The sequence below is a fragment of the Patiria miniata genome, unplaced genomic scaffold (assembly GCF_015706575.1).
Source record: "Patiria miniata isolate m_02_andy unplaced genomic scaffold, ASM1570657v1 HiC_scaffold_30, whole genome shotgun sequence".
NCBI lineage: Eukaryota > Metazoa > Echinodermata > Asteroidea > Valvatida > Asterinidae > Patiria > Patiria miniata.
Window position 1 is genome coordinate 7,116,492 of NW_024037070.1, and position 11,426 is coordinate 7,127,917.

General features: G+C 41.9%; 1 protein-coding gene across 1 annotated transcript; it reads right to left on the bottom strand.

The window, feature by feature from the left end:
- Positions 1-1,997: 1,997 nt before the first annotated feature.
- Positions 1,998-8,923, bottom strand: LOC119739096 (monocarboxylate transporter 12-like). Its single transcript, XM_038213929.1, has 4 exons — positions 8,417-8,923; positions 7,695-7,835; positions 5,702-6,733; positions 1,998-4,820 (listed from the first exon to the last, which is right to left on the bottom strand). The coding sequence occupies exons 1-4, from the start codon at positions 8,691-8,693 to the stop codon at positions 4,087-4,089; spliced, it is 2,184 nt and encodes a 727-aa protein (XP_038069857.1). The 5' UTR covers positions 8,694-8,923; the 3' UTR covers positions 1,998-4,086.
- Positions 8,924-11,426: the final 2,503 nt, after the last annotated feature.

The window sequence follows — 11,426 nt, forward strand, 5'->3', positions numbered from 1 at the left end:
TATCGGTATAGTTTAAAACACCCACGTGACGGGCTCTTGACCAATAGGAAGGGGTGAACTGTCATGTCTCAGGTAATTATGAACGTAAATTAAACCGCATACACACTAAATTAACCCAAAATAAATTGTATAAAGCCCATTTTTCAAAAATTTCATAGTACGACTTCTGAGGAAGTGACAAGTATGCACGAATCCGGGCATGTGATCGCCAGGCCCCCTTCAATGGAGAAATTGTGCACTGCTTTCACTGTTTGAGGAGGCATACGTGAAAGCATCAATAGCGTCTTCGGATTGGTTAATATGAAGTGTGATGGAAACTTTTTTTCGGTGGGATGGGGAGAGGTGGTGGATCGAGGGTGGGGGTGCATGGGGGTTACCCGCAAACTGTGACGTCAATGGGTCCAATTTGCAGGACGGGACACTCAATGGATTTTTAACAATAAACAAGCTCGATTTTGCCTTGGAAATTCCCCAAATTCTGAGTGGGGGAAGGGGCAACAGTCTCGTACAGGGGATGGGGGGGGGGGGAGGGTATGCCGCTATATTCTCATGTGTAACCTTGCTCAACCCACTGTTCGGGCAACACTAGCCCTGGTCTAACATCCATTGGCTTCATCTCACCATTTCTACCCAAATTGAGGCTTCATATTAACTGTTTCACACTTGTAGATTGCACCAGGAATCTGGTAGCATAGCCTAGATCTCGATTTTTGTGGAGAGTGGTGATAAACCTTTCGGCGACGGCCTCCCTTTGCTATGGAACTATCATGCGGGAAAGGGGGGGGGGGGTGTATGGAATAACACTTACTCGTAAGTCCCCTCCATAGTACACCGATGGACAGGACCAAGCTCGTGGTCGCCGCGTCAGCCTCCCAATAATCCATCCAAACGGGCAGATACACACTAAGCGACGCGGTGAAACCAATCGCGGTGAAATACACCATGAAGGCACCAAATAGAACTACCCAAGCCCAGCCAGCGTCAGTCCGTGGACCTTTGGCCTGGGCAGTCTGCTTAGATTCCTCGGTACTTTGTCCCTCTGCCTGGGGTTGCTGGGGCGTTTGATCGCCTTGTTGAGCATCCATTTTGGGTACAGATCAGGTTAAACAATGTTTAAAGTAACGTTCATCCAAATAACAGTTTTAGTAGTCAGAGTAAGACATCAATGTTTGGATTGCAGGTAGGAATATCAGAGACATCCGTGTAAGACTTCATAATTATTGTATAAACCAACACAAAATATAAACACAACATAGTAGGCCTACAGGTGTTTTGTCCAGGGTATGTGTTTTACTTCAATAGCACCGTTCAAGAATACTGTTTTTATTTTTATCCGTAAAAAACTAGCTGAGTAACGTTCATAGTTGTGAAATACGCGACCTTCAAACATTGGACCCTGCGATTACAAGCCACATGATACATAACCGACGGTGGGCCTATATTGGGGTTCCGTGACCAATTCTAATTGTTTATTTTTTTATCAGCGGGTCATAAACGAATATTATCAGAAGTGTTCTTTATACAATTTGCAGGTACTAAGTGTGAATAGATGTGTGCTTGACCGGTTTTAAACACTCTGTAAGACTTCGGCTCGGGTAATTAAACAGAGTGTTTAATACCGGCCACGCATATATCCATTCCAATTTATAAATATCTTTTTGGCAAAAAAAAAATTAGTCCAAAAGTCAAAACAAGTCAAAAATTACAAATTTCCAACGATTTGTTTCAACAATTTTACTTCAAGTTTTTCGAAACACCCCTGTAGCTTTATTATGGTAGTGTCCATGTCGTAAACAATTTCTTATGTTGAAATGCTGACTCACTGGCATTGTTGCGCATGCGTGTGCATTGTGAGCGATCAACCAATTAAACGGTAGTCCAAATTTCATGTGACACTGGAAAAGTGTTTAAGATCGGCCAGCCGGTCTTTATCAACCGTTTAAGACCAGGTATACGTGACGGGCTCTCGACCAATAAAAATTGGGAAAATGTCTTGGTTATTTTTGATGGTCTTTATAAAAAACTATCTTCATCAACATCACAAAAAGTACAGCCGAATAGAGCGATTAAAAAAACCCTGACATTTGGTACCCTTCAAAGTGAGATTAACAATCCACCGTAATAATAATAATAATGTGTGGTGCTTATTTCATGTGAGAAAGACAAGGCTGTAGCTTAAGCTTAAAGTAAATTTAAATTTAGTAGTGGAATTGTGCCCTTCACTTAACACATGTTAAAGTTAAACCGACAATTATAATATGATGTCTGATTAGAAAAAAATTATTCGACAATTTTCAAACCATGCTAATGAAGGTATGGTGTTTTGTGTGTGTGATTGCACCAGGAATCTGGTACATCCAAGATCTCGATACGGGACGACACCCTTCATAGTGCAATGTGTTTTTTTTTCTTTTTACTATTTGCGGGTCATTACCGACGATGTTCAAATGTGTTCTTTGTGAACAGATATCATATTCAACATCACAAACAGTACAGCCGAATCATGCGATTAAAAAAAATTTGACCCTTCAAAATGAGATTAACAATCCACCGGAATATATTTCCATCAGGGTTCGAAATTAGCGGGAGCCCTCTAGCCAAATGCTAGTCAAAACAGCAGCGGACTACCCTTCATTTAAAGGAAAAGACCCCTTCCATCTGACGTCACATCTGAGGGCAGGCCTTTTGTTTACTATCTTTGTCACTTAATTTAAATAACAAAACAAAAAATGCACTCGGGGAGGGCGCACTGTACAAGGGGTCTACAGAAAGTCGAGATGACACATCAGCAATTTCATTTATTTGTTTCGAATTAAAATTGTGCACGAATGTGGTATAAATTGAATTATGAATTTTACCTCGGTTTGTGTTTTTAGCTGTAGGCCCTATGTGCTAATTAAAACTGTGGCAAAACTGTGGTGACATGTCACTGTTAACGGATTTAGAAGCCATAGCGTCTCAAATGTTCATTCTTAAGTTCCGTTTTGATATATACATCCTTTCGAGCTTTCAATCATATAAAAATACATAACGCTGAAGCTAAAGGGATGATATGGAAATCCTTAAGGGAGAACTACGAAGTTCAGGGGGTATGAAAAAAGGGAATCCGAAAGTAGTGAGGTAGTACGTGTATGTTTAAAATAATATGCACTCACCATTCTCACTGCGGTTGCATCATGAAAAATGGGTCATCAGCTTGCCATGAATACCTTAGTCGTATCCCTGTCGTCACGGACTCTAAGCACCATTGTTTTCAACAGCTAAGAATGCTTTAGTTAAACTTTACTGTATCTCTGCAAAAATGTGTACCATTGAGCCCGCTACACTTGAGAGCCACGTGCTGAGCAAAAAGTCATTCGAAGCCGTTTGCTCTGCACGTAGCTCACAAAATATTACCGTGTGTGGTCAATTTTTGCTGCGTTTTCCGTGAGGCAAATATCTATCCTGTTTGATTTTTTAACCTGAGCTACGTGCTGGGCTAAAAAGATTAATTAGCCAATGAAAGCACATACTCTAGTCATGTGATGTCATGATATTGTTTTGCAATTTCTTCTAAAAGCCTGCTGGCGTTTGTCCCCATCTTGAGATCACGTGAACAGATTATTTGCTTTCATTGGCTAGTTGTTTGTTTAGCTCAGCACGTAGCTCAGGTTGACCGCACACGGCGAGTTTTTCGCCTCGAGAAGGGAACAAAATCAAACAGGGGAGATACTTGCCTCACGGCCTTGCGAGGCAGAAGACTCGGCAAAAAAATACCGCAACGTACGGTGATATTTTGTGAGCTACGTGATGAGCAAACGGCCTCCAAAGACTTTTTTGCTCAGCATGTAGCTCTCGTGTGCGACGGGCATTAGGGTATAATGCATAGAAAGGCAGGAAACTGAACCACAGTGGGATATTCCAAACCCGACTTGATTTCTATAAACTGTTTAAAACAATACTGTGCATGGTAATACTGTGCAATTGGGTCATCAGCTATGGTTATAGTCGTGACGCCCCGGCTAATGGGAAAAAACACTTACACATGAACAATACGATTCTTATATGGCTCCTTCTGGACCTGCATTTTCGATTTAGCGGTCGGTGTCAAAGTCTGCAATATTTACTGGTGTCCGTCGTCAGTTCGTCGTCGTCACGTGACACCGCATCGGTAGTTTCGACGCCAAAGGCGGGATTTTCGAATCCTCTTTCAGGGTCCTTACTCCCACTGCAACAAGTCAGTTCGGATTCGGAATCATCAGGCGACGTGTCCGAGTCCCTGATGTCTTGATTGATACAGTCAGAGGCATCTATCGGTGTTGTCGAGCTGGGGAAGATGGCTACCGAGTTGACAGCGAGGCAATCCATCCCATTTGGCTGGCTCTCCGGGCATGATTCTCCCATCGGTAACGACTCGGGAGATGGTTCACACTCCGTTGCCGACACCCCAGTCGTAGTTTCCTCTGAACTTGGAGTTTCCACAGACTCAAATAAAGGGTTCACAGCTTGTACCTTCGCACCTTCACTGTCTGTTGTAATAGCGTTGTTTTCCAGGACCCCGGACGCAGTGAGAGTGTATAAAGGATTGACCACCCCTAATTCGCCATTTTGTGAACCGCCCTGTTTCGAACTGACATCGTAGGATGCCGACTTATTAGACAGATTCTTGAGTTTCATTTTTCTCGGTAGCTTCGCCCAAAACCTGGCCACAGGTAGATGTCGTTTTGTGTGGACCCTCTGGAGAAAGTACACGACGGTTGCCAGTAGGGAAGCCATCAGTAAAATGGCCGCGCCTGTGAAGAATGCAACGTTGTAGCTTTTCGTGTTGTCGTAGATCAAACCTAATAATAAAACAATAGAAATGCATACTTATAGAGTCTACAGGGGTTAATCAGGTATAGATACAGATACCTCCCACATTAACCTTCATACTGAACATCGATCGGAATTTCAGTTATTGATCAGCTACAACTCCCTGTTCGGCAAACTTAAAACTATGCTTGCCTATTGCTCATCAAAATTGTTTCCTACAAATCTGATATTTGCGACTTATTTTTAAAATGAGTTTAGGATCTCTCTATATAGTAGTGTTACAATGAAGTCTATCACAGGTTAATTACAAGTAAAATCATATGTCAATCAAAACGAGTTACTAACCCATTTGGGGAGGAACCGTGGCATAAATTGATTTAAATAGACCGCCGTTTGACTTGAGAGCGGATGTCTTGTGCATGTGATGGACCTGTTAAGACTGCACTTTGTCACTATAAGCAAACAAACCTTCATTTGTGTCAGAGTAAGACAACCTTTTCGAGCTTAACTCTCGTCTAACTTACGTTAAGGAATGTTTATCTCAAGTTAGTCACGTAAAGTATCGGGTCTTCGTATGAAGTGACATGTAGAGGCACCTACCAGAGCTTTAAAAACTGTTAATGCTTTTTCCTGACACAATTAATTGTGATGTATAAGTACTCACTGGACTATCTGAAAAAACCCTGATCAGTTTTGTCCCGAATCTGGGTTCTATTTGGCCTTCTACTTTTCAGGGTAAAACGAATGATACGTTCCTAGTTCAAAGACACTTTTGCAAAGGTTTCCAAAAAGTTCAAAAAGGACCCAAAATGTGTAAGTTCTTACCCACAAAAGTATTAGACCAAATCGAACCCGGAATCCGAGACAATCTGACCAAGGACTTTTTAGAGTGTATGAACCAGAATTTTACCTCCAACTAGGGTTCCAGTGAGTTTCCCGCATGAAGTGAAAACCAGCATGATTCCTAGGGCTGCAGAAGCATCACCAAGCTTTACGAGGGAACGAATGACGACCATTGACAGAGAACCTGATGACCCCGCTGCTACTCCCGTCACAACGGCTAAGACCGCCAGAGGCCCGAAGACAACAAACGCTGGCATGAGAGCAGTCGAAACACCGTACACAGCTAAGCTCAACACGTAGGTCATATTGGCACTGATGTATTTCTTATCAATGAACCAACCGGGACCGATGCGGCCTATCAAGCCTCCAACACCAAACAGAGACAGCAGAAGAGCTGATCTTTGAAGATCAATGCCTACAGAGGTCGCCCGAGCTACGATATAAGTGATACTCAGATTTCCAAAACCGTGAAAGAAATAGGCAACCAACATCAGCATAAACCTTCGGTTGTGTATCAGACGTCTGAGACCATATTCTTCAAGCAAGTAGTTCTTCACCTGAGACCAACGCACATTTTTATATCCAATGAACGTGGTTGGTTTACTCTCAGAGATAACTGAATCGGGATCCATTACTTGAGCAAGTCCATCCTCTTCAATCGCTGCTACAAGAGTCCCTGTGAAGTCTTCAGTCGGGGAAGCATTGTCGTCGTTGATGAGTTCATCCGTGTCGGCTATAATGACGGCAACGTCTTTGTCATCACTTTGCTCCTCATCGATTCCACCTGAGGAGTTACCATTGCTGACTGACTCATTTGGTTTTTCTGCCTCTTCCTCTGTCCCTGTCTTGTGCCTCTTCTTGCGAGTAACTGGCCTCATGAGTGCCCCCGCGGCGGCTAGGTGTAAAGTGATTGCTGATGTTATAAGGATGGATCCCTTCCAGCCATACGTATCAATAAAGAGTGTTACCAATGGAGGAAAAGCCAGTTGGCCTATGCTGATTCCCGCCATAGCTATTCCAACAGCAAGAGTGTACCTTTTGTGGAAGTACAAACCCAACACTTGCATTGTGGAGACATACACCAAGCTGACTCCCAAGCCTACAGTGTATAGAACGAAAGGAAGACGATTATTCCCAGAACAAGAAAGAAGAATGTGTACAGGCAGTGTATCCAGTTATACCTATTAACGCCTTTGACAAACAGACCGGCTTGTTCCACATCAATGTATTGGTTAAAAACCGTCTGCAATGAAAAGAACTCAGTGAGTTGTAACCAGATAGCGTAAGATACAAATGTAAAACTTTCTAATTGAGAATTGTCAACGTTCCCTTTCTATTTAGTTTTTGTGGCAGATATTCATGCTATCGCTAGGTACTTTGAACGAAATAGAAGCTACTTTCTTTTCTTGTTTTTGTTTAGGAAATCACGATGATCTTCTTTTGTGAAAACGCCATTGGTGTTCGTGTTCTTGACATTTTTCTTGATTATGGACAAACATTATGGAAAACGGAGAATCGGTTGCTCTGCATAAGACATGCTACATTTTGTTTTTATTACAATGAAAACAAATGAAGTTTTCGACAAGGCAGTTTTGGTATTTCTTATGTGCCAGGGAGGTGTCATCCTATATGGAATGTATGCATTTCCATGAGAAAGTTTTCGGATAGCATTTGCGCGCATTATGTTCGCAGGGCGGGGGATACGAGCGAACGGCTATGCGTCTCATTCTTGAACAATAGAGGGCGCTTTAAAGACGCCATCTTGGGATAGGAACGGACGTGTATCAAAGGTTATTGACGTAAGGTTACATGTTCCTACAATAATTTTTAAAAAATATATGTTTTAAATCGTTAATTAGCAGATTTAAGTAAAGGTACGAAGCTGCTTTATTAACGGGATTTTTTTTCTCTCGTTCTTGTACCAAGCGACGTTACAGCGCCCCCATTGACTAACAAAATATCCCATTACAACAGTTGACATGCAGCAATTAATTAATGTTCATGGCTATGGACGATTGTATATCATGTGCACAAACGAAAATACAAAACAAAGCTCTTACCAGGTATTGAACTGAAAAGAATCAGGACAGTGATGGATGGGGACATTGACATCAAGGCAATCCCTCCTGCTGTGATAACTCCGCCCACTAGTGTCATTGCACGGGGTCCAAACTTGGTGCAAAGTGCACTTGACAAGGGACCTATGCGATAATTCGTTGAGGATTGGGGAAAAAAGCACTTTTTTAACGTTAACGTTACTTTCAATTTTCAACTAAAGAGCAATCAATATTTACTGTATATTAAATTTATGAATAAATTTGCATTCCTGTGTCAGACGTTCAACAAGGAGTGTCATGGCCTAGCGGGTTAAGAGCACCGGACTCATGCTCTGGCGTTTCAGAAGCAACAGTGGCGTGGGTTCGAGCCCGGGCCCGGACACTTGTGCCTAAGCAAGGCACTTAAGCATTATTGCTTCGTCCTTCGGATGGGACGTTAAACCGGAGGTCCCGTGTGTTGTATAAGGCCTAACGCACGTAAAAGAACCCAGTAACACTTATCGCTAAGAGAAGGGGTTTGCCCCAGTGTTCTGGCCTCCTAGTTATACTCCCTTGTGGAAGTCTTTAGGAGAAGAGCCCACCAAGTACCAAGTAAGTAAGTTCGACCAGAGATAGTCTCCGTGAAGAACGGGTGATACTTAGACTACCCAACTACAGGCATGAAAGGCAAACAATGGTATAAACAACTGTGAAGCTTCAGTCCTTTCGATGATGACACTACTTACTCAGAATTCCCCTCGATAGTGTAGTGATGGATATAACCAAGCTTGTGGTCGCCGCGTCAGCCTCCCAATAATCCATCCAAACCGGCAGATACACACTAAGAGACATCACGAAACCAATGGAGGTGAAATACACCACGAAGGCGCCGCATAGAACCACCCAAGCCCAGCCAGCGTCAGTCCGTGGACCTTCGGCCTGGGTTGTCTGCTTAGATTCCTCGGAAAGTTGTCCCTCTGCTTGGGGTTGCTGGGGCGTTTGATCGCCTGGTTGAGCATCCATTTTGGATACAGATCAGGTTAAACAGTAATGTTCATCTAAACAAACAGTAGCCTTACTAGATCAGAGTAAGACACATGCTTATTTGGAATACGGGTGGGAATATCGAAGACATCAATGAAAGTACTTCGTATAGGCCTATTTCGTATGAACCAACACAAAAATATGCACAATATAGTAGGCCTACAGTTGTTTTGTCCATTCATTATCACTGTTCAGGAATACTGTTTTTATTTTTATCCGTAAAAAGGAGCCGAGTAACGATCATAGTTGTGTAATAGTTTCCTTGAACATTGGACCCTATACAAACCACGTGATACACAGCCGACAGTGGGCCCATATGGGGTTACTGTATTATTATCTTTTTTTATAATCTCATTTTTATTGCTTGTGTGTAATCTGTTATTCTCACTCAGCTCAATAACTGCATTCCATGGATTGCTTTTTTTAGAAGAAAAAATCATAAATTTGGGTCACTTTCTTTTGACTCACCCTGTTCACAAGTATCCCCTCACCGGCAAAGAAAGTACAGTTGGGGGTGACCGACCGACGCCATCTTGGCCTGTACGTAAATGTACGTTAAGCTTCAAAAGCTTAATGTAAAATTTAAACTGATAATAAAAATATGATGTCTGATTGCAAAAATCATTCGACAATTCTAAAACCATGCTAATAATAAAGTGATAGTGTTTTTGTGTGATGGCACCAGAAATCGTGGTACATCCAAATCTCGACACGGGATGACACCCTTAATAGTGAAATTGAAATTTGTTGGCATTCTCAGATAAGGGCGTCCCTTTTTATTCCTGTGTTTCTCAAATTTATTTGCCTCTGAAGTAGGATCAGTTGGTCGGGGAAAAAATCTGAAGAAAAAAATTGCAAAAGCATTCATGGCTAAAATTAAGTTTGCGAAAGTGCGTATTGCCTCTAGTTTTGGCACATGTAACTGCAATGAGTTTATCATGAGTTGATATCACTAAACAAAATAATAAAGACATTTTTTGCAAGATGTAGTTGACTTAATACTGCATCATGTACTGCATCATGTAGCTCCCTACAACTAGATGTAAAGGTCAACTACAGACCTCAAATAAGCTGCAACACCCTCGCATCTTCTGAGATAGCACTGGTAGATGTATGCCCGTACTTTGCGTATAAGTGTAGTTCTGTATTATTTTTCCATAGCTTTTCAAAAGCCTGATTGCTTGAAGTTTGTATTCTGTATATTTTTCATTTCTTAATTATATACATGAAGGGCGACCACTAGTGAATAACGGTCGACCTATAAGTACTAATGACTACACAATCATGCATATTCATGACAACCATTTGGAAGTGCAGTTATACCCCCCCCCCACCCTAGAAGAATTGATGACGACACAAACATGATTATTCATGTCTTACTCTAGGGGCGACCGATAGTGCTATTTTGGTCGCCCTTGTAGAGGTACTGATGACCACAAACGTGACCACCTCTAGGGGCGACCATTAGGGCAGTAATGGTCGCCTGTGGACGTACTATGATGACGATACAAACATGCAAACATCTATAGAGGCGACCATTACACAGGAAAACCTACCTATGACGACACGGGGTGGGGCACGGGGGCAAGGGGAGTGGGCACAGATGTCCGTGTTCCCCCGTCCCCCCCCCCCCCCATTAAAAATCTTGAATATCATGTGCCTTCAGTGCTCCCTTCCCCTTTAAAAAAATCGTGCACCCCAGATCACTACCAGTTTAACCCTAGGCTAGTCATGCCACTGCCACTTTAAACTAATGACGCATAAGCATGCATGTTCGTGATTACCGCTAGCGCTACGGACAATCATTCGACATGGCAATTATGGTCGCCCCTATAGAGGTACATATGATTTATGGCCCGCTCCTTGAAAACAAAAGGTTCAACAGGAACTCACAACAACTGACAATACTCAATGAGCCGCGAGTACCAAAATCAAGACGCTACAAACATCGGCTATATTTTAACACTCATCGCTTTAATTCAAAGGAAAAGACCCCTTATCTTACGTCACATCTAAGTAGACATCTTGTACTTTCATTGTCACTGAATTTAAGTAGCAACCAAGCTGCCCTCAGTGAGTGCGCACTGTGCGAGTTGAGACAGTCGAGATGACACATCAGTGATTGCATTTATTAATTTTGTTTCGAATTAAATGTGTTCCAACGTGGTACACCTTTAACTATGAATTGTCCCTACGTTTTTGTTGTTTAGTTGTGTGCGTTAATCAACATGCAGCAAATTATCTTAAATAGAATTGTTTCTGACCGGAAACGACGTATCACTTGTAACGGATTAAGCATCCATAACGTTGTCTCAAATGTTCGTGTTTAAGATCCGCTTTTGATATATCCATAAGAGCTTTCACAGGGTGAGTCAAAAAAGCGGAAACAAAACCCTCAAAATTATATTTCATAATTAAAAAATAATGACTGGAAAGCCAATTTCATGAGCTACCTTTAGATAAAAAAATACAGAAATTGCTCAATCCGTTCAAAGAATATCACTAATTGAACACAATGACCCTAAAACCTCTTTCGTCCAAAAATGCAATTTCAAGAATCGTCGTCACAGTTGTCTTCCAACATCACCAGCGATAAAACCTCAGTTTAAAAGTTAAAATATTCAACAAAGTCTTTTTAAAGGGCTCGTATTTTCAAAAAAAAGTGGATTTTATAAATCATGTTGTTTTCATAACCAGGGTTGTTAATAAAGA

Bases quoted from the DNA above. Each gene is read 5' to 3' on its own strand.
- LOC119739096 (XM_038213929.1), bottom strand. From the start codon at position 8,693: ATGGATGCTCAACCAGGCGATCAAACGCCCCAGCAACCCCAAGCAGAG. The intron at 7,836-8,416 runs GTAAGTAGTGTC...ATTATCGCATAG, and splicing joins ACTATCGAGGGGAATTCTGA to GTCCCTTGTCAAGTGCACTT. The intron at 6,734-7,694 runs GTAAGAGCTTTG...TATACACTGTAG, and splicing joins TCTTTTCAGTTCAATACCTG to GCTTGGGAGTCAGCTTGGTG.